The 25,952-nt window shown below is 48.3% G+C and overlaps 1 protein-coding gene across 1 annotated transcript in view; it reads left to right on the top strand.

Moving 5' to 3' along the window:
* LOC147630522 (uncharacterized) overlaps nucleotides 1-21,552 on the top strand; it is a 115,953-nt gene extending 94,401 nt beyond the window's left edge. The window contains exons 5-7 of the mRNA XM_086810823.1: nucleotides 5,012-5,098; nucleotides 5,207-5,261; nucleotides 21,479-21,552. Coding sequence (XP_086666949.1) covers nucleotides 5,012-5,098; nucleotides 5,207-5,261; nucleotides 21,479-21,552 — 216 coding nt within the window. The remainder of the gene's footprint in view (nucleotides 1-5,011; nucleotides 5,099-5,206; nucleotides 5,262-21,478) is intronic.
* The last annotated feature ends 4,400 nt before the right edge of the window (nucleotides 21,553-25,952 follow it).

The following is a 25,952-nucleotide window of genomic DNA, read 5'->3' as shown; positions in this document are numbered from 1 at the left end:
ATTGACTGAATTTTCTCATTTAAGGCCTCTCTTTGATTCAAAAAAGGATTCCCTTCACATGCTCAGTTTAAATTGACTGTTAATGATGAGAGGAAATTGCACAAATGGCAAATTAGGGCAAGAATGAAGCCCCTCATGGATAAGGGTTGCTCATCAAAAGCCTTTTTTCAGGGCTTGCATGCTACTCGAAAGAAAAACTCATGCTAAGGGTAAGGAAGATAAACTGGAATACTGGAAGATTTCTACTTGGCCTCTTCATGTCAGGCTCAGAATAGTACAGTCCATTGTAATGTCCTATGTCCAGTTCTATTTGCCTTTGCTGCATTGGTTGTCCAGGGATATTTCAGCCTTTATGTCTCAAGCTATGGAGATGTTATGGAGGACAAAAACTGTTGTGAAAGCATTGAGACTGATGAAGATGGAAATGGTGTGCTCTCCTAGGATGCATGGTGGACTTAATGTCCTCAATATAAGATATCATGTACTTGCAAGGAAGGCGACTATGCTGCATACTTTTTTCCGCCAACAACAGCCATGGACTTGTATGCTAGCATCCATGTGTGTCAACATGAGGACTTGTGCTTATGGTCATTGGATTATTGATCATTGGGAGGTTGTCATTGGGAGATTTGTAGGGAAGATACCTGGCTGTCCTTTCTCTACTGCTCTGATACTTGACTGGAAACAAGTACTTTCTAAGGTCAAATGGGCTCCTGATAATTGCTCGGGGACAAACTCAATGAGGAAAGAAAGTATTCATTGGAGTGCCATCTTTGACATTCCACTTGCTTTACAGGAACCTGTTCGGGCATACAATCTCATGAAATTGGGAATTAGATACATACATGATGTGGTAGATGATCAGGGCTATGTCTTATCTTTTCCTCAGGCCACTACTTCCTATGCATTGGGAATGCATCATAGGTCTATATGGAAGAAAATTGCTGATTTATTACATCCTTTTCTACCTGTTCCTCCTGTGGGCTGACACAGACAGGCTTACGGATTGGCAATTGCAATCCTCATGCACTCATCCTGTTCCTCTTCCCGCCTTAACCTCCATCAAAGCTTACAGGCTTCTTCAGCTTGCTCCATGGATTCAGCAACATGCTAATTCTCTGTGGCATATAAGGAAGTCCCTCTCATGGTGGTGGCGGAAGAATCTCGGGATGTTATGGAAGTGTAAAATGCCATTGAAACAAAGACTTTTTCTTTGGAGATGTATGAGAGGCACATTGTCAGTGGGGGTCACACTTGCTAAACGTCGCATTGCACTATCCACATATCTAAGATGTCAAGGCTCCTTCAGAGACTGTTCTTCATTTGCTTTGGCACTGCCCGTGTTCTGGGATCCTCCTGAGGAGAATTTCAGATTATCTTCGGCTCCATTTCCCGAGTCACAAATTTGGGAAACATTTCTGGCTCTTTGGCAGATTTATGAGGTCTTTGTCTCAATACTCACTGTTTCTCTCTTGGGTGAGATATTGGGCTCTTTGGACAATCTGGAGTGAGCATAATTTGGCATACTTGGGTTGGCAGAATCACGAGTCATATGAATCTTTCCGAGCCTCATTGCGGCAATCCTTATATGATGCCTGCCATGAGGGTGATATTGATACTCTCCATTTCGGAGACCTCCCATCATGTAAATTTATGAGCATATAAATATACTGCAATGGATATTACCAAAAAAAAAAGTGTGTGTGTGAGAGAGAGAGAGTCGTATTTCAATCATGGCTTCAGGTTTGGATTTTTGTACATATGCTCGAAAAGAAAGACCTGCAGATGCTTAGCGCCGCCTATCAGAGCCTGCATCACAAGATGATGAACTTACTATGGAAGCTCAGTACGTCACACCCTTAAGGATGACTTTCAGCAGACACGACAGGAATGGGGCTAACCGGTTCCAGAGGTCACGTACAAATTGAAATTGCCGTCCCTCGTGAATCCTCTCAAGAAGCTGTCTCAAACTGCAGTTATAATTTTCTTTCCAGGAAGAATCCCAACGGCCAGTGATGTCGCGCAGTGGATTAAGTCCATCCTTGGAGGATGCTTTGTAGAGGGAGTGTATTTTGCTTCCAGAGGCTTTTATGAGGTGCATTTATCATATGCTTCGTGCAAGCAGAGGCTTCTTGAATTCTCTCCCCTATTTTACGGGAAGTAGATGGTACATGCTATGCCCTGGTCCCCAAACAAGGATTATCAAAGTCTTATACGACATCATTGTCCTGTATGGGTTGAGGTTGTTAACTTCCCGAACTATATGCGTGAAGAGTTACCTGGCCTGGCTGCTTCTTTGGGACAGGTCATTTGTTCTCCACGCCCCATGGGAAACCGTAACAGGTTCTGCATTCTCTGGGACACTGATACACCTACCCCTCCTTCTATTGCAGTGGAAGTTGAGGGAGTGCAATTGGGAAAAAAGTGTTTTGAATTGAAGTGGGGTGTGTTTGCAAGAGCTTGTTTTGCCTGCCACAAGTTTGGGCATCTAGCCTCTGAATGCCCAATGGTTCTGCATCAGCCCCCTCCCAATGCCTTGCCGCCCCAGACACGGGAAAAGAATGAGAATTTGCAAGCTAACACAGCAAATAGAAATGGAGCAAAGATTGCCAAACCAATCAATCACGTGCAGCCACTTGCTGGAAAAGGAAAAGATAAAGGAAAAGAGGAGATGAAGGAATCTGCGGGGATTGATCAGGATGGTTTTCAACAACCTAAGAAGGTGGTTGTATTGAAGCAACGCCCCCTTCAATCTCGTCAATGGGATGCTTCTTCTCCCTTACCAGGACAGGTACCATGACAATGCGAATGCGCAACATCATCCTCAAGGGTACAATCATCCTGTAACTGTAATGCAACATCCTCCTGCGAGGGATCCAGATCATGTGCCTGCAAACATCCTATGAGGCAAGAGCTGCATAGGGGTTAGGGTGCTCCACAAGGGGTGCGGGTGAAGGGGCAGGTACGACGGTCTGAGGGTGCGTGCCATCCCTAACCACAACCCAATGTTGTGTGGTCTGCTGTGGCAGAGGAGCAGCTGGAGTCTCGGCATCTGTAGAAGGCCTCTGATGGGCAGGACCACACCGCCTCCTAGCATGGCCCCTTGATCTGGGACAATCTCTAGCAATGTGACCCTGTCGACGACAAATGCGACACGGGTCAGGTCTGCTTGCATTCTCCATCCTCTGGCGGAAATGAGATCCGTTAGGTCTTTGAAGCATAACATGATCATCAGTAATCGATGGATCAGGAACAAGAACAAGGACCCGGGCTACACCATCAAGAGTGGCGGTGACGGCCGCGGAAGCTGAGGCGGGAGAGCTCGGAAGGATTGGTACCTCTAGAATCTGGCCAAAGGATGCCACTATGGAAGCTAAAAGCTTCCAATAGGACCAAGGAAGAGTAGGGAACCGTAGTGAGACCGGGGTAAGGCGTTGATCCTCCACAACTGGATCAAAGCCCACCTGGTACTGAAAGAAGAAAATATTTCTAGGACCAAGAGGGAAGGGGCTGCTAGCCAAAGCCCGAGAAGTAGCTTCTGAAGAATGAAAGTCCACTTGGAAGAAGCCTCGACCAAACAAACGAGTATCCTGGAAGTGCACAATTAGCTCCGAAGGGAGAGCTGCTAGAAGCCATCCGAACGAGAGGGATGGGAACGATAAACTCTCGCAACAAGGGTGGTCTAGACCTCAAGGTCAATGTCGTGTTGAAGAGAGGTGAGCTCGTCTTGTGAAAAATTGATGATTCTCCCAGCCAGTGGGGGTGACGAGATAAAGACCAATCAAGAAAAGTGGGCGACCGACTTGAATCCAGATAAAATTGCTGCTGAAAAAGAGGCGGGTGCAGAGGAAGGGGGGCAGAGGCGGGAGCTGAAGGGCGGAAGCAGCTAGGGAAGCAAGGGAAATGGGGCACTCCGGGGCAGCAGATGGGGAGGTGGGGGCAGCAAAAGGGGCTGGTGGGGGCTGAAGAAAGGCAGGTGGGGGGCAGTAGAGTGGCTGACGGGGGCAGCAGAAGGGCAGGCTGGGGGCTGAAGAAAGGCAAGCGAAGGCAGCAGAGGGGCAGGCGGGGTGTTTTAGATGGGCAGGCGAGGGCAGCAAAGGGGCATGTGGAGGCAACAGAGGGTAGGCGGGAGCAATAGAGGAGCAGGCGGGGGCAGAAGAGGGACAGGCGGGGGCAGCAGTGCAAGTTCACCTTCACGACTCTGAGCCGGACTATCAAAATCTTATCAGGCATAAATGCCCAGTTTGGGTGGAGGTGTTGGACATGCCTTTGTACTACAGACCTGTATTACCGTTCTTAGCCGAGGCACTGGGGAAAGTTGTATGTCCACCTCGTTCGATTGGCAATGTCAATCGTTTTTGTGTGCTGTGGGACACAGATAAACCCACTCCTCCCCATGTGGCGTTTCAGATTGATATGCCTGGTATGCCTTCTGAGGAGGTCTTTTTAAAACTCAAATGGGGAAATTTTGCAAGCTCCGGCTTTGAGTGTGGGAAGTTTTGTCACATGCAATCTGATTGGTCCCAAGTTTTGTTCAAGTTTTGTCCAGGCGACAGACCCTCCTCTCTCTCGCCCTCTCTTGCATCGAAGTCTCGTCCCTTGGGTGCGTCGCCACCCACAGCAACTCAGAAAGGGAAAGCTAAAGTTTCTACCCCACCAGTCAAGACTTGGGACAAGGGGAATGATACGGTTAAGGCTGCCACCTCGTCGGATTGGCTACTACCAAAGAAACCACTTAAAGCCAGGCCAGTGGTCAATAGGAAATGGACCAAAAACTGAGATTCAGGATGGCACCTATACCATGCCATTATTTGGTTCTAATAGGCATAATTGAGGGAATTATTTCAATCTTACAAATGACTAGGACTAATGAAATTGAACATTAGGGTTAAGTGACCATATGATGGACATCTAATTTGATGCTAATGCTTTGATGAGCGATTAAATCTTTGCACACACACATGCATGCATGTGCATACCATCTGATTGTGCAACTGTATTTTTGAAACAGATTGTATCGTCCTGTGGATCAGTTTCTTATTTTGTTTTTCAAGCTTACCTGTTCTCTCTTGTAACAAGAAATCATTTTCAAACACTGGCAAGTGCACCTTCATTCATACAAATTCATAAATGGGGTTCTACATCTTTAATTTGATTATTATACAGCCTAGTGTTAGCCAGTTAAAAGAACTCTAATGTTATGCAGATAAGTTTAAATCAGGCAAGTACGAGTGCATCTCTTTTTCTGTCAGCAGAGCTGGGTAAACTCCTCTTCATAATATTGACATCTTCTATATGATATTTTCTATAAGGCATGAGTGATATTCTGATTGATAATCTTGATCAACAGTAATAATGAATATTGGTATCAGGCCAACACCTCCATGAAATTAACATGTGGTTATGTATGAAGTGCTATTTTTTTACCTCCACACATGTGAGAGGGCTGTCTAGCTTCTGGCTTTTGGGAGGGACCCTGAATCTACTTCATAGAGAAGAAAGAGTGTGAGTAAGATCAACCAGATTATTGACATAGCCCTTTAACTCTGCCAACTTTTCAATCCCTCGAAAATCTCCCATTCTATGTCCTCTGCCAAGTAATTTGGTTTGAATGGAGGACTGGGAACTGTGAGTATGTACCATCCTGCAACCATTTGCTAGAAGTCATTGCCCACTCTTGTCTTTATAACTGCATGGGTACCAGCTAGCTCAATGTTATAAGCCCCCCTTTATGAGGAGAAGCCGCTTTTTTATGAGCAGCCTATGGAAGGTCCTGCTTTGGCCAGTTGTGGGTAGGTGGCTGATATGGAGATCTTTCCTAGACATATTATCCTCGGGTTGCGGAACTGAAACGAGCATGCAAACGATCTCTGATGGGTCTGAAAGATGCACCAAGTCCTACGGTTACTTATTTAGTCTAATATTTCCTCAGTTAGGCGGTATAGTGAGTTTGTTTGAGTTAGGCCTGACAAAAGGTCCTTGACATAGGTCGACTTGAGTTATGACCCCACTGAAGGCTATATATAGACATATAGCGCACCTCCTCATTTATCAATCAAACATCTACCCTTTGCTGCATGTCCACACTTGGATTCACAGTACATATAGCCTCTATCTCTGTAGTCTCTGAACATGCTATCAAAGCTTCTAGAAATTGGAGCATACAGGTGGAAAGCAGTTGCCATCAATTGTAATCATCATTTTGCAAAAGTAATTGAGCCAATGGGACCAAAGGTGTATGTATTTCAGTGCCAGCCACTATTTTCCCGTCATTATTGGCCATGGGGTCATTGTGCCTGCCAGAGCAGTGGGTCATTCTTATGCAGAATGGGGTGTTATTGGGCATTTCGAATGTGTATGCTCCTAATCAAAGAGTGGAGAGGATCCCTCACTGAACTTCTCCCTCATGCAGATCATTGGATTGTTGGAGTGAAGGACCACTACACCCGGGATTGCCTCAAACAAAAGGCAAGCAGCTCATTAGCACCAGCCACACACTTCACCTTCCCCTCGTTTCAGGGTACCCGTTTAGTCCGTGTAAATTAAAGGTCAACACTATAGATTCCCACACTACCTCACCTTCATCATCATCATTTCAAGCATTCCCACCATCGACATGTTCCCAAACAGAAACCGACCCCACTATTGCAAAAGAGGGCAATCGCAGCCACACCACTTCAACCTTCAAAAAACAAAGCAAGGTGAGCCCTCTTCCCCAATAGTGGATCATGCCTTCCTACAAGCCTTCAAGGATTTGCAGTGACATATTGGACATTCCTCCTGTGACTCCACAACCACAGGTTGCAGCCCAGGAGGAGGAGCTAGGAATCCTGCACTGGAACAAGCCTTTCCCTAGACCGGTTGCTTCAACAGTACTGTCCTCAAATCTCTCTACATGATCTCTTACACTTGAGCCAAGTTTACAATAACAGGTTGAACATTAAGAAAAAACCTGCCAGCAAGTAGGAGCTCCCACACCCACCCCTGTGCCCCCCTTCTTCCTCCCTGCCCTGCACAACCTCCTCGTCCCCTGTCTATCCTTTGCCCTCCTCCTTTTGCATCTCCTTTTGCGTTCTACTCCCCCCCCATCTATCCTTCTCCCTCCTCCTCTTGCATGCGCCCCCCCCCCCCCTCCTCCCCAATTCCCTGTGTGTGCAGCCCATCCACCCCTCCCTGCCTGGTCCTCGTGCACCCCCCGCCGCCCCTCTGGCTCACATTCACCTCCTCCCCCCATTCCTTTAGTTTTCCACGCTGCTGCCCCCCTTCTTCTCCATCTGTTTCAACCCAACCCAACCCGCCCCTACCCCCCCCCCTCCCCCCTACTTTTTTTTTTTTCATTTGGCCCTTTTGAACTCCTCTACCCCTTCTCCAACCTTTCCTCCTGTTTCCCATTTTATTTCATGGTCCTCATCCGTTCTTCAATCCAGTATGGGAAGCTGTTTCAGGTTCCTCTTCCTTCAGAGGATTCCATTGCAGCCACTCCATCATCTCCCACCAAGTCCGCTCTCCTACTCTTGTAATCGATGTCGCTTATTTGGAAGCCTCCTACTCTATGGATTGGTGCTAGAGGCAGATCTGAGTTGATTCGCAGAGAGACAAGGATGCAGAGCCTCAAGACAGGCAGGCTTTCAGAGGAGCTACTCTACCCTTGACCACACCCTCCATGCCATCATCGAGGAGGATAGAGCACAGCATCAGAGGATTTACTATTGCTTTGTGGATTTCCACAAAGCTTTTGATACTGTACCCTGAGTCGGCCTCCTACAGCGAATATTGGAGATAGGAGTCCCATCTGGCATGGTTTGGAGCATCATCGCCCTCTATGAGTCTGTCACCGGATGAGTGAGAGCCCCAGGAGATTTCTGGCACTATTGGGTTAAACAGGGCTGCCCTCTATCACCCTCTGTTATTGGCATCTACATTCATTAAATCTCCAGCTTCATTGACAGATTAGGCAAGGCTGGTCCCACATTGGCAGGCATATTGACTTTATGTAGATGACATCCTCCTCCTTTCAGATGATTCAGCTGAGGGGCTTCAGCGACATTTGAATGTGTTACAGGAATTTTGCACTCAGCGGGACCTCATTGTTAACCTTGGTAAAACCGAGGTGGTGGCCTCCCGCCACTTCACATCCAGATTGAGGTTCACATACGGAGGGGATCCTGTGGAGATTGTCTCGTCCTATCTACCTTGGGGTGTGACGAGGGTGTCAAAAAGCCAACCCTTTGTTCTGGGCTCCTGGAAATGTGCCTGAAAGCACAGTTGTTCAAGTAAGCTCAAGGCTGCATATCCCTGCCGTGTTACTCTAGCATGTGCTGTGGGAAGCATGGTGAAGTGTGGGCCACTGAAAGTGACCAGCCTTCTTGGGGCCAGATTTAGCCAATGGGGATGGGCAGTGAGTTTAGAGGCCCCACATCATGATGCTTTCCCATATGATCTGCAACAAACCATCAGTCCCACATGAGATTATCCAGGTAGAGTTTGTTGCAGCCCTAGTGGTAGTGGATGTGCTCTTCCATGAAGTCACATACCACCATTGCATCAATCACATGGATCCCACAGGTACCCGTGGCTTGCCCTGCTGTCCTTGAGACAGCTAGCACTCGAGGGCCAATCTGGAGTATGGTATGCCCGAGTTTCCACTTCGTTCTTTGGGGATACGGGCTCCTCATGGGCTCCCACCCCTTTAGTATAATTTCTTTTTCTCTCGGGAAAGACTTCTATTAAGTATGAAAAAAGCATACAACAATCACGGTTATAAGCCGGAATAGAATAGAATTACCCCAATACGTAAGGTGATTTCAACCATTGAGGAGCATCATGATGCCATGAGAGACCTGTGGGACTAGAGGAAAAGAAAATGCCATGGTCCCACTCTTGCATAAATACAACGTGCTTTGCCTATGTAGAACAAGAGGACCCTTGAATATGAGCCCAAGTAGCCATGAGAGCATGGATGATATCACCCCATATAGTACTAATGCTGCGGAGTATAATTAGTACTAATGCTGCGGAGTATAATTAGAGTGAGGAACATCCTGCAATAAACCATGGAGGGAGTCTGTATCACTGCCCTTGTAGAAAAGCTGCGGACCAGACTGGGAAAGCCAAGCAATTGCCCCCAAGTCACATACATGGCGGGGCCACTCAATTTGCCCATAAGTTGGGCTATAGAACCCTAAATATTCTGTGGAGTGCTACATCTCCATAAACAATGCTGTAGCGTATCCCTTCAGTACAGTTTGAACTCCCCTTTTCTTTTTTTTCCAAAAAGGAGACTTTTATTAAGTATAAAATGTTTTTACAAAATGGAGATTTCACACCAAGCAAGGTGGAGATCTCAACCAATCAAGAGCCATGTGCTGCCAATAGGGTTCCGAATGAGAGGACGTGAAAAAGATACCTATGTTCCACTCTCTCACTGCCTCTTCCGAGAGGGTTTTGGGCCGTTTTGCAGGGTCATGGAGTTTGAGGATTAGAGATGCCTGGGATTGTTCCTACTTGAGCTCAGGAGACACAGAGAGACCCTCTTGGTAGACATGAGACTGAGCCGTGATGTACCCAGGCAGAGGACCTTGACAGATTTCTTCGGCACCAGCACCAGCAACCGAGCCCACACCCCTTCTGATACCTTCCCTATTGGGCCATCAAGGCACCGACCACGCTCCCAGGGAGTCACCATTGATAGAGCAGTCATCTTATGTCTTGCTCGTCGGCCACGCCCACCAGGATCCCGACCACGGCATCCTCACCATCGCCAGATCAGAGCCATTATTGCTTGGCATCGGAGGCGCCTACCTCTCTTCTATGACCTCTCCATTCTAGACAACCCCATGGCGGAGATACTTGATCTAAGGAGAGGGCAACACTTCAACTGATCAGCATACATGGATCTACCTGATATACAGTTTCCAGTATTTTCAACTCAGTATCATCTTAGAGTCTTACAATTCTGTTTTTATAACTGTAAGACAATCAGTTTATTGTACTTTTTAGTCTCATTTAGTTGTTCTCTTTGATGAGACACCAACTTCTGATGTACTCTGAGTTTTGGTCTCATAGGCCATTATGGCCTCTTAGAGACGTTAATATATCATTCATTTCTCATAAAGTGGCCGCGCTTCCTTTCCGCAGCCCTCGAAGATCCTTCGATTTTGGCCCAGGTAGCCATAATGGTGTGAATAATATCACTCCAAATCCTACAAAGACACTGCGAAACAAGAACGGGAGTACCCTCAATGGCTAATCTCCCAAGAGCTGTCTAACCTCTGTGCCGGAGGGACAGTGTGAAAGTGGCAAATCCTGAAGACAACAGTGCCAAGCAACTCCTTGCCTAACCATAATGGCCAAGCTCTTGTCAGTCCCGTCGAATCTCAGCTGAGGCCTTGATTGTGTCAACCAAATGATAGAACCAAAAGAAATGATAGCATCTCTCTTAATCCTACCAAAGAGGTGTGCAATCGCAGAGCAAACCCTCTGTGCTTCCCTGCATTCCCATAAACAATGGTTAACTGACTCAGAAACTCCTGCACATCTAGAGCATGCTAGGCAACCACCAGTAATAGACCTCCACTGATTGGTGGCCAGACCACCATGAAGAGAAACGGAGATAAAGGAGGAAATCTGTGGATTCCTATAAGAATGCTACAATCTCTGCCAAAATACCCTTTGAATGTCAGTCGAAATGCTGTAAAATTTCCAATGGGGTCTAGGAGTAGGGACACTCTGATTGTGCCCCAAGATAAGATGTCTGGCATTCCGCACCGTATAACTGAAAATAGGCATGCTTTTCAAAGGGTTACAAGCATCCTTCCACTCCCACTCACCGGGGTCCCAATGCAAATGTCTGATAGGGTAGCCACCATACAACCAAAGGCTAACACTCTCTGTGATCATCCATGGGGGGAGGGGGGGGGGTCGGGGGTCAACAAAGACCTGCTTCGCTAACCTGCCAACAACTATGACTGGTCGAATCTGGGGTCCCTCAATAAGGTCTTGCATGTCACATCTCTCCAGCTGCCATCCATCGTGTACAAAAAAAAAGACCGGTACATCATCCTCCCTAGGCAAGGGGAGACCCATAACCTGAAGAGGAACACTTGTCCCAGAAAAAACCCCAAACCAAGAATGATGACGGCCATCCAAGAAAGATCCTAATCCAGTGGTTCGGAATGGCTGCATCAATCTGTGCAATCCTCCGGCTCGAGCCTCTCAAATGTTGCGTGAAATCCAATCTCTGCACCTCGGTGAGGCTCTGAAGCCTCTTTCAAGCGAGCACTGTGGGGCATGGGGTCTCCCAGCCAGCCCAAAGAATATGCATAGCTGCCCCAAGAGGCCTACCATACACATCTAAGATCAAATCATTCCACAGAATAGGCTACCGGTTAGCTTCCTCCTCAGGCAGTCCTAGGCCTATAGGAGGGACCTTACCAGGGGGGATGAAGGGGAGCGGTGAATTGCATCCGAAAAAATAAAGCGTGAGCTGAGAGTCCAGTCACCTCCAGAAACAGGGACACACTTTGTGATCTGCTGCATGAGAAAGTCCTTCCACCGCTTAGTGCCTGGAAGAAAGCCCCTAACAACAAGCTTACAAAGCAAAGCCTTACAATGCACCTCAGGGTCAATGATATTCAATCCCCCTTCCTGCTTAGGCTTGATAATGGTTTCCCAAGCAACTCTGGCCCTGGTGGTGCATTTCCATCAAGCCCTGACCAAAGAAAGTTCCAAATAAGGCAATAAACCAAGCCATGGCTAGCAAAACTTGGTTAACCACCAAAGCTCTAGGGGCCAAGTCGAGCTTCCTCCTACTCCAGTGATGAAGTTTGCTTTTAATGCTTAAGAGCACTGGAGTAAACTGTTGTGCAGGGGAGATGTCAATGCCCACCTGACAACCAAGGTATCTGGCAGAGCATCCTCTCTCAATCCAAGTAAAACCAACATCTGTACCCCAGTCTGCAAGAGGAGAATCACTGATCCAAAAACCAACTGACTTATGCCAATTGATAGTAGCTCTTGCTGCCAAACAAAAGGCCTCCAAGGCTGTCCGGAAAGCACATAAACAAGCATGTAAAGCCTCAAGGAACAACGCCATATCATCTGCTAACTCAGAGTCCAAAAACTCTTCCTCTGTGCATAAAGGCAACTTGAGACCCACAACACCAGGGGCAGCCGGAAGAAACCTGCTCATAGCCTTAGCTACAATGAGGTACAATAAAGGGCCGAGGGGACAGCCCTGCCTCACTGAACGGGAAATTTGAAAACGCTCGCTGCGCCCCCCACAAGCTAAAACAGTGCTATGAGCCTCCTTCTATAGGCAGGACACCCCTCTGATCCAATTTTGGGAAAACCCCATGTGTGCCATAGTGCCCTCCAAAAAATCCCAATCCACTCTGTCATAAGCTTTTTCAAAATCAAGAAAAAGAATGGCAAGAGGCTGCTGACTAGACTTTGCCCACTCGACAGCTTCCCAGAAAGAAAAGATGTTATCAAATATACTCCTTCCTTGGAGGAACCCATTCTCTGTATCATGGATAGTCCTTTGGAGAATCGGTTGCAACCTTATACTCAAGGCTTTAGCTAAGATTTTATATGCAGATCCAAGGAGGGTGATGGGCCTCCATTGCTTGATGTCAGTCTTGTCCCCACTCTTGGGGATACGGTGAATCAGCCCCTCTGTGAGGTATGGCAGCATCATACCCGACAAGAACATTTCCTGAAGGGCAATAGTGATAGCATCTCCAATATGATCCCAAAAAAGAATAAAGAAGGAAGGAGAAAGACCATCATCCCCTAGGCATGAACCACTGGAAAGAGCATGCTGTGCGTGAAGGAATTCATCCTTCGAGAAAGGGACATCCAAGGACGAACACAACATCTGTAATGAGCCTGGGCATGCACTCCCAAACTTTCTGCCATGCCACCTCTCTCTAAGGAGAGGGCACTTGTGCAGTGAACAAAGACCGATAAAAATCTGAAGCAATACCCCTCACCTTATCAGGCTCAATCTCAACCTCACCCTGTGAATCCTGCAAGTACTTAAGAGAATCCCTGCTATGGGAAGGCCTGTGCGCTGAGAAAAACTCTTTGTTGCATCTGCCACCCATCTGATTACAAAAAGCCTCGTTCGCATGAAACACAAACTCAGCCCTCCTGTCCATGGCCAACTGCAACTCTGCTCTAACTGTGGTAAAGAGGTCTGTAATCCAAGACGCATGTGGATGCTTTTCATGTTCCGTGTGAAGAGCAGCAATCCTACACCTAATAGCTCTCTCCTTGTCCAGAGCCTTCTTCTTCTTGGACAAGGCAGTGCTATGATAATGATGGTTGGTCCTCTCATTAGCCAGCGCAATATTATGACGAGGATCAGGACCGTCACAAGATATCCATCTCTGTGATCTCAAGGGAGATGTCAGCATCTAGATAAAGAGAGTTAGGGATACGGACACGGGGAGAGGCCGAGCGAGCCCCAGGCTCCCTGACACACAAAACGACGGGGCAATGATCGGATTTGGTGGTGCCAGGCAAAATAGCAATGGTGCCTCCTCTTTCCAAGGACCAATCATCCACATAAAACCTGTCCAGATGTGCAAGATGCTCTCATCCCCGCTCCTGCGGCGGTTATGCCAAGAGAAAGATAAGGAGTTTGGCCTTCTCTGGAAGTCATCCTTAGTCCAGCAATCCCTGCCAAAAAAGGAAAGTGTGAACCTCTCCCATGAGGTTCGCTCCCAAAGGGTGTAAACCCCTTTCGCATCCGCCCTTCTTGTCAGAAGGTTGCTCAACTATATTAAAATCTCCTCCCAATATCCAATGATCAACCTGGGGAATGACATTTGTAATGGTGTCCCAAAAGGCCACCCTTTCACCTCTCACGTTAGGTGCATAGATATTCAAAATTCCCAATTTCTAACCCTCATGCATGATCAAGATCCACTGCGCTCTAGCATGGACGATAACACCGTGCCCAATAACATGAGGCATAACAGATGCTGCCACTGAAATGCAAACACCCCTTCTAGTCCCAACTGCCGAGGACCATAAGGTGTGGCCAAAAAGCATCTTACCAGTTTTGCCACACTGAGATCTATCCAATTTGTGTTCCTGCAACAAAAGTACATCCATAGACCCTCTTGTAACAGCAGGGTGAAGCTGGTCCTTCAGAAGGCGCTTCCTACCACGGGTAGGAAGCCCTCCAAGGCCCTGAACATTCCATGAGATGATTCTCATGGAAGAGAAGAGGGTTTAACCCCCGATCTAAGAAGACGATGGGCAGCCTGAGGACGCCTCGCATAATGCTGGAGGACGGGATAATCCATGGGTCAAAGTCCATTGACATGCCCTTGTCCAAGGCCCTGCACAGTACCTGCATATGTACGAGAAACCTGTTCGCCCTGTGGGGCATCAAGAGCAATGGCATCATGCTGAAAATCCTGCAATACATGATCCCCACTACGCTGAACATCCTGCATATCGCCCCCTCCAAGTAGAGAGGACTCAACAAAATCATCCTGATCTGAGATATCATCTCTCTGCAAAGATGCATTAGCTGACACATCCCTCTGACCAAAAACATCATCTATCTGTACATGATCCGAGGAGGCCTTCCCATCAATCGCACCAGAGGGGGCGGGTGTGAGAGACAGCTCGCCACACCTGGTGGACTGAAGGACGGGAAGGAACCAAGGGAGGTGGCGCCTGAGAAGCACACTTCCGAGGCCTCCTGCGATCCCGAGCCCGAGGGAAATCTCGAGCAAAGTGACCCTGTTGGTGACAAACCTGGCACTGATCGGGTTTACCTGCAATCTCCATACGTTGCTTCAAAGGGCCACAAGGGCCCGGAAGCAAAACATAGTCCTCAAAGAGCTCAATGTCACGGGCAAGAACCATGACCCTGGGGACAGCATCCGCTGAGGCAGTGACCACCTGGGCAGAAGATGTCGGCAAGGCGTGGAGGGGGGGGCATTTGAAGACCAGCCCAAAGGCGGACCCGATGGCCTCTCACATAGGCCAATATGCGCAAGGAAGACTTGGGAATCTGAGAGTAATCGGGAAACGGTTTTGGTCTTCCTCAATAGGGTCAAAATAGCTGGAGTAGGTAAGAAAGAATATCTTCCTCAGGCCCAATGGCAAAGTGCTTCCCTTCAAAACCTCTGAGGTTGCATCCTCAAAATCAAAATCCACTTGGAAGCAACCTAATATCTCGAAAGTGTGAGGCGAGGTCCGAGGGCAGAGCCACCAGGACCCAATCCCGAGCCTGGAGACGGGAAGGGTGAGATCCAAAGATTCTGGCAATGAGGGTCATTTTGGAGTCTTTCTCGATTTTGGCATAGAGGACCGCGAGCTCGGCTTCGGAAAAAACAATGGTTTGCCCGGCTGAGGGAGATTGATTAGCCATGCAGCTAATCGAAGAAAAAGGCTGACTTGAACCTGGATGAGGAACAATCCGAACCAAGGGGAAGAGGCAGGCAAAGGAGGCGGAGGAAAGGAAGGGAGGGTGGAAAAGGGGGGGAAAAAAACAAGAACAAAACAAAAAAACAAAAAAACAAAAAAACAAAAAACCAAAAAAAAAACCCAAAAAAAAAAACAAAAAACAAAAAACCAAGAAACAGCAAAAACGACCCACCAAAAAAAAAAAGAAAACAAAAAAACCAAAAAAAAACCAAAACAAAAAAACGGGCGAAGAAGGACGGGGGAAGGCAGCGCAACAAAGGTTGCGCAGAAAGGAGGAGGCGGAGGAAGGAGGAGAGGCGGAGAGAGGAGGGGAGGCGAACAAGGAGAGCAGGAGGGGAAGGGGCGTAGACTGGAGACAATAGCGGGAGGAAGAGGGGCGAACAACGAGGGTGGAACGAGGGGGGGCGGAGGAACGAGGGGGGGCGGAGGAACGAGGGGGGGCAACACAGTCGATAGAGGGAGGTTCGGGGAGCTCGCAGGTCGTTGTGGACTCCCCTTTTCTCTGTCTCTCTCGTGAGGACACCAACCGGGTTATCCGGTTAGGTCATCTCAGCCTCTACACCCAGTGCACATGGATCATAGCTTCGGAGCTCCCACAGAAGATGCACTTCTACAGAGATCATGTCCTCAGGCTCCCTGAGTATGGATTCTCCTAGCAGGTGGGCTACCTGAGTGTTCACATGTCCCATGCCATACGTCCCATGCCCATGCGAATTGCAATTGGCTAGATATGGGTTTCATTCCACTGCCTTAGAGTGGAGGCATGAAGAGCTAAGCACATCGTCAGAGCCAGGGAGCTCATACAAAGACCCAAGGAGGAGAGGATCTGCTGATTATGCCACAGAGAGGTTGAGACAGAGGAGCATTACATATGTCGTTGCCCAGTATACTATGAGATTTGTGGGAGGTTTCACTGTCTGTTCCATGAGGGATTCGGCCCACTCTCTAGGATCGTTGACTTCATGGACCAGCATTGCCTAGGTCTCTTCTTGCTTGAGATCCACAGACATAGGGACACTTTCTTGAGAGAGCTTCAGCCGTGGGCCTTGAGTGGGAGGATGCCTTCTTGGTACTCTTTCCGTCCACTCTACAAGACTTTGCAGAGATAAGCGGTTCAGTCAATTTCGAGCTGACCACTTTGCATACTGAGCCACCCTGAAGAACACCTTCCTTCACACCTTCCATCCTGGGAACTATGAGGACTACATTCTACAAGAGCTAGGGAGGCTACAATTGCTACCAGGAGAGAGGGTGTCGGAACTTATGACACGGACCATAGTGTTGGTGGCCCGTGACTGACCTAATTCCCGTGACTTCATGGTGCATCAGTGGGTGACACAGGCCTTGCCCATGTCCACCAAAGAGAAGATTCGGGAGAGTTTGCCCCCACCAACTACATTGTTGGAATTCCAAGTGCTAGCCTCCCAGCTTGAAAATGCATGACTATGTTTGAGCATGATGTGGGCTTTGTAGTGGCACCTCTAGATGACCCGCCGGACAGGAGTTGGAGGCACTCAAAGTGAGCCAAAAATCTCCTAGCGAGGAAAGTACCTTGCTCCAACTCAAAAGGGAGGTCCAGGAATCGAAGACACAACAAGAAGCCAAGAAGGGGATGTGGTGTGCTATATGCCAGTCACTTGGACACACCGAAAAAGGAGGACATGAAGATAAAGACTGCTACTATATGAAGAGGTTCCATCAACTGCATCAGCAACAAGACCCTCACCCCACCTTCAAAGCCCCCAACCTAGCCCATTATGCCATAGCCGCCCTCGCCGCTCCACCCACTTTCTACAATCCCATACCTCACCCTTTGCCAGCCTACTCCCAGGTGACCTACCTTCCACCACTCGTTCCTAATGCTCCTACACCCGCCACTATGGCATCAGCCCCCATGAACCGTCCTACTCGCCCTCCCCAACCTCGCAATCGCCCTGTCCTCTGCTACAGATGTGGGGAATATGGTCATTACCAAAGCCGATGCTCCCTTCCGGAAGGTTCTCAACCCATACACGCACTATCCAGAACCCAAGGATCATACCCGGGAGTGTCCCAAGCAAAGGGCATCCACTTTATTCGACTTCACATTCCCACTAGCCCTGACCACCCACTTAGTCTCAGTAGGACATCCACAATCCACTTGCTACCCTTCCTCTCCCACCCTTGGTGTGTCTGTCACATCCACAATCCACTTGCTACCCTTCCTCTCCCACCCTTGGTGTGTCTGTCATACCTTAGTATCCACCATCAGCCATAGTGCTCACCTGATCACAAAGGAAGGCCATGCTTGAGACAAGCAAATGGGAGATGAGCCCAAGGATCCCACTCCAGTTTCCCGCACAATCATAGACCAATACTTCTTGCAAGCCTTAAAGGACCTCCACAACCACCCACTCTGTGTTGTTGGACAAACCACTTACCGCCTCCATGAAGCTAGTCTTCAACCATCTGACTTCAATGGCAGGTTTGAATTTCTATCGCCGCCGGCTTCTTAGTGCTGAGCTGCACTTTGATTTGAGACACAGGGCACAGAGGAAGGTTTGGAATGCATTGCCACATTTGATCACTCAGGAGATGTGTGCTGCTCTGCATGCCCCTTTTTCTATGTAGGAGTTCAGTGATGCTCTTCATGCCTTACCTCATGGTAAGTGTCCAGGGGAGGATGGCCTCTCCCCTATTTTTTTCATTACTTTTTGGGATGAGATTGGGGTTGAGATCATTGGCTCTCTAGGAGATGTGGGACAAAGGTTCTATGCCTTCTTCTCTCACTGAGGGGATTATTTATCTTATTCCTAAGAGTGGGGATAAGACATTGATTGGCGAGTGGAGACCTATCACCTTACTTGGGACTGCATATAAGATTCTTGATAAGGCAGTGAGCATCAGATTGCAGTCAATTTTGTAGGATGTCATTCATGATACACAGAATGGATTCTTACACGGCAAGAGTATCTTTGATAACATTTTCTCGTTTTGGGAGGCCGTCGAATGGGCTAAAGTGAGCAATAAGCCCTTAGACATTTTTCTCTTGGATTTTGAGAAGGCCTTTGATAGAGTGGATTGCGACGTCGTTGAGGGTACTCTTAGCCATATGGGCTTCTCTTAGAGATGGATCAAGGGAGTTTCATGCATGTATGGTGATGCCCACAGTAGAGTGCTCGCTTGCGGTGATAGAGGAGAGCGGTTTCAGATTTCTCGCTCTGTACGGCAGGGTTGCCCTTTAGCCCCATTATTATATATCATCGTTGCAGAGGCCATGAGCATGTTTCTCCGCTTCACTGCAGGTATTTCTGAATTGAGTATCTTTCTCCGCTCCACTGCTGGTATTTCTTCGTAGTCAAGAGGAATTGGTTGACTCTGAGTTAGCTGATGACACAGCCATGTTCTTGGAGGCTTCACGTATATGCTTATGTTCCTTTCGGGTAGCAGTAGAGGAGTTCTGTTTGGCAGTAGGGGCACTCATTAATTGACACAAATCTGTTGGTTTTTGGGTTAGTGATTCACCGAGAGTTGCTTGGGGTGCAGAGCTTGGTTTTACTTGGATCAGTAGAGAATGCACTGCTAGATATTTGGGATGCCAGGTTGGGATTGATATTTCTCCTGCACAATAGTTTTCTCTGGTACTTTTGAGTATCTGGAAGAAGCTCTTTCATTGGAGCTCTAGGAGATTAGATTTAGCTTCCAGAGTTTTGGTGGCTAATTAGGTATTGCTTGCCTCAGCTTGGTTTATTGCCTCTTGTTGGTGCTTCTATCGTGCGTGCATTGGTCAATTGCGGAGATTGATCCGCAATTTTCTCTGGTTGGGTTTGGATGGCACCTTAGACACTCGTGCCAAGGTAGCTTGGCTCATAGTTATTCAGCCCAAATGAGAGGGGGGCTTGAATATTATCGATCCGGATGTTTAGTGCAGGGCGTTGCTATGCAAACTTGTGGTCAAAGGTTTTCTACCAAGCATTGAGCCTTGGAAGGATTTTTTCTTGTCTCAGATTTAGGAATGTACACCCCAGGTCGGGAGAGACTGGATGCCCAGCACACGATTTTTGTTCACAGAGGTTGATATCACGGCACCATCTTCCCCTCTTATTGCAGCCATTGTCAGAGCATGGAGAAGCATGAGATCTTTTTGCGACAAAGGCTTCCTAGGTCTTTGGATGAGGTTGACCGACAACCTATTATGTGGATCGAGCTCATCAGGGATGAGGCCGGCAGTCGGCCACTTGGTTCATCTGGTTATATGTATTGGTTAGGATGGGAGAGATGTGCATACTTAGTTCTTGCTTGGAAGACCTTTAAGAGTCTTCCGGAGGATCGGAGAGCTTATACATTCAACATCTTAGGGGCTCTCGCATTCATATTGATCAGATTGATGCAGCTATTTCGCATGAGTGGCTCTCTGGGACCTTTCATGGGGAGACTATCATCCGATTTGGGCTGGGAGTTTTTTCGAGGATAGGCATACCTCTGTAGGTCATTGCTCTCCCGGGCCAGGAGGCTACAGATTGCACCATTTACTCTATCATGCCTGGAGGGAGATTGAGGAGATGTATGGAGGAGACCATCCCAGATACTAGGCTTAGTCGAGTGAGGATTGTTGGTCGTTCGGGGAAGCATTGGTTCATTGACCCTTCTACTCAGATAGTGACTTATGGCTCTTGGTGTTTGTGGTTATATGGTGGCAGTCCTATTAGATATCTTCAGTGGGATTCAAGAGAGTGGGAGTGGATTGATGCCTTTGATCCTTTTAAAAGCCTTCCTTTTTCAGATTGACCGTCCGGAATGCTAGGCTTCTCCTCAATGGACAGATGCATAGGATCCCTACTCTCAGGCCTCATTGGGAGAGCTATGATATTTCTTCAGTGATACAGCGGAGATATTGGCATAGACGTTGGCACTCATACAAAAGGAGCCAGATCTCTCATTTCTTTTGGTTATTCTTACATGGTGGTCTCTCCACCAGTCAGTGGAGATCGGTTTTCGGTGTAGCGCCTTCCTCCCCTAGGTAGGTGTGCGACAGATTCTGAGACTGTACAACATTGTTTATGGGGATGGAGCATTGCACAGTAGATTTGGGGTTCTGTAGTCCAACTTATGGGCAAATTGAGTGGCCGAGCCATGCATGTGACTTGGGGGGCAGCTGCTTGGCTCTCCTAGTCTTGTCCGTAGTTTTTTTATGAGGCCAGTGGTACAGATTTTGCTATATTCATTCGTAGAGGTATTGCCCAGCATGATTTATTGCAAGATGTCCCTCACTTTGAGTATACATCCCCCAGATAGAGGATTGACACCAGTTGGGAGATTGTTGCCAGTATTACAGCATGGCAGATCTGGAGAGCTAGATGCACAGAGGCTATTGAGGGTGTCCAAATTTTTGGGTCTCAATGCATTAGTACTATATGGGGTGATATCATCCATACTCTTATGGCTACTTGGGCTCGTATTCAGGGGCCCCCTCGTTCTGCGTAGGCAAAGCGCGATATATTTATGCGGGAGTGGGACCATGGTATCTTCTTTTCCTCTAGTACCACAGGTCTTTCGTGGCATCATGATGCTCCTCAGTGGTTGAAATCACCTTACATATTGGGGGGATTCTATTCTTTTCCGGCTTACAGTTGTGATTGTTGTATGTCTTTTTCATACTTAATAGAAGTCTCTTTCTGGAAAAAAAGAAGAAGAAAAAAGGCATGTTTGAATGCCGCCTATTCTATGTATATTGGTGCATAGGCACTTAAAATGCACAAACAGACATGCTTTTAACCACATGCACATGCACATGCGGAGGGACACATACAGGGCTATCAATTACGGGGGCGTATGTGGACAAAGCATGCAAAAGTAGGCACATACACTGCTAACAATGCAGAAATGGACAATCATCCATGCCCTCTAACCATATGCATAAGCAGATATTTGGGTACATAGACCACTATCAGTTATGGTGCATGCGTGACTAACTTTTAGCACAGCCAGATAGTTTCATATTTGTTCCTTTTTGGCATAACATTTGGTAATAACAGACCTCAAATGGCAGGTCAAATATTGGTTTTGATTGGGATTCCATACAACAACATCTTGTATATTACTATGGCAGCTGTAAGTTCTTGAGCTGTATCTGATTTTCTTTATGTTCTGTTTGTTCCCTTTTCGGAATGCCCAATTCTTTGATTCAGTAGCCACCACTTATAGAATTTATATTTCCTCCTGTCAAACTTTACTTCTTGATCGCTCATGTCTGTTAAGGTTGTGAATCTGAGAAAAAGTGACACCTTCTGGGGCGTGAAATTTCTCCAGAGGCGCTACAGAAATCCTATATAAAGGGTGCAGGTACTCCAAATGCCTGCCGATGCGGAAGGGCTGTTGGGGTACCATCAACTGTCTGCAGGAGGATCCGTCTGCCTAGGCGTGTAGAGTACTCAAAGAAGGGTACATCATGGTCGGCAGAGGGAGTAAACTGGCGGAGGATCAGAGACCATCTCGCCATTGGGACCACACAGGTGTGCCACATGTTATCCCTGTGGTAGTGAGGATCCGGTGGCACAAGCCCATGGAGGATCAGAGACCATATGGCCGTCGGTACCACACAGGCGCCGCACACACCATCCCTGCAATAGTGAGGACCCATCACGGCAAACAAATCTCCTTTCACCCTGTCCCTACCTAGGTCCAAAAGGAAAAGCTCTGGTGTGGTAACGACTCTATCCTCTGCTCCTCAATGGCTGCAAGGGCAGTATGAACGATCTCCATCTGTGCTCTCTCTCACCCATGGGCTATTTGAGGTTTGTTCCTAGAGGCATTGTAGAGAGCCCAGGTTTCACCACAAACTCCTCTCCTTCTCTCTAAAGGCCGCCAATCTCTCTTTTTCTGTTGGCTGGAGGGCTGGAGGGCATGCAGGGCTGGAGGGGAGGGGGGAGAACAGGTCGTGAATGGGAGCTCCAAGATACTTCATCATGAGGCATCCTTCTTAGACATGACATTTCCTATGTAGAAAATTGGTGGGCTAGAAACATATGATGTATATGAATGGAACGCGGAAGTTACAAGCAAATGTTGTTTGATTCTGATGAGTATAGCGTAATCAATGGCTGAGAACGCAAAAAGCAAGGAAAAGGCAAAAGAAATGTAAAAAGCATGAGAAAGAAAGGAAACGACTTTGTTATTAAAAGAACTATATAAAGACATAGAGATAGAGGAGCAAGGCAGGATTGTGAAGTACCTATAATTGCTTTTGGCCAAATTCGGTTTTATGAATGGTTCTTGATTGTTTTGGACTAGTTCCCAAATCCTGTCTCCCCCCCGACAACCCCCGTGCCCCTCCCCCCACCCCCCCCCCCCCCCCCCCCCGAGCCCCACATCTAGGTCCACTGCATTTGATCCTTGTTTGAAGGTGAGACTTCCGTATATCTCTATATGCATGCCAATCCCATTGTCCTGAAACAAGTCTCGGGAATGCATTGATCCTACCCTCAATGAAGGCCCATTATGCTCTAACCCTATTGTGGGTATACTTTGGGCTTCATCCCTTGCAATGAAGATAACGGTATGCCAGCGTCTCACAGGGATCATTGATGCCACATGTAAGAAGAAAAACAAAACCACCTCCAGGCTCGAAAAGTCCAGAGCTCCATCCTGCTTCTGCTTCTGGAGGCATGAGCCCCCGTCCATGTGAGCAAAGGGGCAGAAGTGTCTGATAATACAACGAGCTGCTTGTCCTAGTCTCCCAAATGCCAAGAGAGGGTGACTCTGTGAGTATGGATGGTGGAGGATGCCATCTCATAGTCCCACTCATTTCCTGGGGCAACGCTGAGTATGAATGAAAAGATCACCATGCCATTTTCTGGGTTTTTCCGCTGAGGAGTAATGGAAAAATACGCACACCGGGAGGGGAGCCACTATCTCTGAGATCTCACTTGCCTCCATTAGAAGGCATTTGAAGAGGTCGTAGTCCATCGGGTCCCCTATAATCAGGGCGGTTTCCTGGGGACTCTAGCGGAATGGGCAGCCACAGGGGATGTTGCAATCGTCATCTCCCTAGGATCAGAGAACTGGTGAATCAAGTGGTGAGCCGAGTCGACGGCCTCCTAGTGCGGGGAGATATCCGGACCGGTCAGGGAGCGGTTGGTATATGGAGGGGGGAAGGTAGAGAAGGGGGTGAGGTTGTAGGAGAAGGGGGGTGGGGAAAGCAACTAAGGAGTCCCCGGGGGTTTGACCACCAACACCGGAACCTCGAGAAGAACCAAACGCTCAGAGCTTGACACTCGCATCTCCTAGGCTGCGCTGCCCACCTTCTGATTATGGGATAAATGCTCGTAACGGTTTACCAGTAGGCACCATTACCTCGGGGGAGCTACCTACCTACTGCTTTGGCTAGCAACGTCCCTGCTGAGGCTAGCTGTGACGCCTGCAGGGCCGACATGCTGAGTGCTGCCATTGGCCAACATCCTCCCCTTGCATCTCGGCATCAAGCTAACCGGCCGCTCTCTTTCCGATATGGGAGGGGGGTGGTGTTGTCCTCCGCTGTCATCGAGGGAGCTTGAGGTGGGATGAGGGGAGGGTCAGGGTCGTCCTTGATGAGCCTAGCTATGTGGGCTGGCACAGGCAAGGTGGCCCATCTGCCTACACATGAAACACTGGCTAGGGAGTCTTGAATACTCAACCTGCTGCAGCAACAGGACCTCTTGTAGGCTAGGACGTGCGATAACTTGTGGGAGATCCTTTGGAGAGGCTTCGATGGAAGGAATCGGAACTACCTTGGCTACCATGGAAGCAAGAGTCTAGCAGGGCTCGAGAACCTGTCCAAACATCTGACCAATCTCGAATGAAGAAGAGGGTGAAGCAGATCATAACTGGTGATTGGGGTTTTTTTCCCTCTCTATGCACCCCTACAAGAGGGAAGGAGCAGTTTGAATGGGGTGATTTAAGCACTCATGCATTATCTAGGCTATAGATGGCGGGTTTTTCCTTGCACTCTCAGAATAAGCAATGTCAACTTCATTTTAGAATAAGTGTTTGAGAACCTTAGCATTTTTTGCATAGGTTTCAGAAGGGTTAGAATTTTATTTTCTTGGTGAACTATGAGAAGCTTGGGATCTTTTGCAATAATCCCACATGTATGGGTAAAGGAGAGGAAGGCCGCCTTTATAGGGCTCTCCATGCACTTTTGCTTGCATCACTAAGAGGGGGCATGGGAGCTTGTGGTGGTTATGGGATCTTGAGCCGCCCAACACTTGGGTGCCTCCTTGTGTGTGGATAAGCCACACTTTTTGGGCTTCACACTTGGGTGCCCATCTCTTGGCTTTGGTTGGGGGCCTCTCTTGTGGTACCTAGGTGCACACCTGTTGGTTGTCCAGCCGTCATGTGCAGGTGCCTAAATCCGGCCGCCTGTGCCTAAATTCGGCCGCTTGCCCGTGCCCATCTGCATGAAAAAAGTGTCTTTCTGCCCATCCCGCCAGCCCCCCTTTTGCTGCCCCACCTCCCCCTTTGCTGCCCGCCCCCTGCCTTCTTCAGTCCCCCCCTGTCCCTCTGTTGCCCCCGCCTTCCCCTTTGCCCTTGCTTCCCCAGCTGCTCCCCGCCTTTGCCCCCCTTTCTCTGCTCCTGTTTTCCCAACAGCTATTTTATCTGGATTCAAGTTGGCCGCCCACTTTTCTTGACTGGTCTTATGGCTTTTTCTGCCGCAGCCAATCTCTCATCACCCCCACTAGTTGGGAGAATCATCAATTTTTCACAAGATGAGCTCACCTCTCTTCAGCACGACATTGACCTTGAGGTCCAGACTACCCTTGTTGCGAGAGTTTATGGTTCCCACCCCTCTTGTTCGTAGGCCCGTGAATGGCTTCTAGCAGCTCTCCCTTCGGAGTCGATTGTGCACTTTTAGGATACTGGTTTACTTGGTCGAGGCTTCTTCTAGGTGGACTTTCATTCTTCAGAAGTTACTTCCAGGTGGACTTTCTTCAGAAGCTACTTCTCAGGCTTTGGCTAGCAGCCCCTTTCCTCTTGGTCCTTGGAAGATTTTCTTCTTTCAGTACCAGGTGGGCTTTGATCCAGTGTGGAGGATCGGCGCCTTACCCCAGTCTCACTACGGTTCCCTGCTCTTCCACAGCAGACCACACAGTGTTGGGTTGTGGTTAGGGATGGCAGGCACCCTCGGACCCCCGTACTTGCCCCTTCACCCACACACCCTGTGGAGCACCCTAACCCCTATGCAGCTCTTGCCTCACAGGATGTTGATCCTTTTTTGGAGGATGAGGCCTTGCAGGCACATGATTTGGATCCCTCACAGGAGGATGCTGCATTACAGTTACAGGATGATTGCACCCTTGAGGATGATGTTGCACATTCACATTGTCATGGTACCTCTCGAGTTCTGAGGACTAGCCCTGGCTTTTCCCCGGAGTGGGAGAGAGAGGTAAGGTTTACATCGTCAGATTCTCCCTCCCTTACCTATGCGAGACGTACTTCCGCCTCTAAAGGGGGTCCTTCGTCGACCATGAGATCTGGTCGTTCCTACT

The sequence above is a fragment of the Cibotium barometz genome, chromosome 16 (genome assembly GCF_041138505.1).
Source record: "Cibotium barometz isolate CiBa-2024 chromosome 16, ASM4113850v1, whole genome shotgun sequence".
NCBI lineage: Eukaryota > Viridiplantae > Streptophyta > Polypodiopsida > Cyatheales > Cibotiaceae > Cibotium > Cibotium barometz.
The sequence above is the reverse complement of the archived record's forward strand: the minus strand, read 5'-3'. Positions and strand labels throughout refer to the sequence as shown.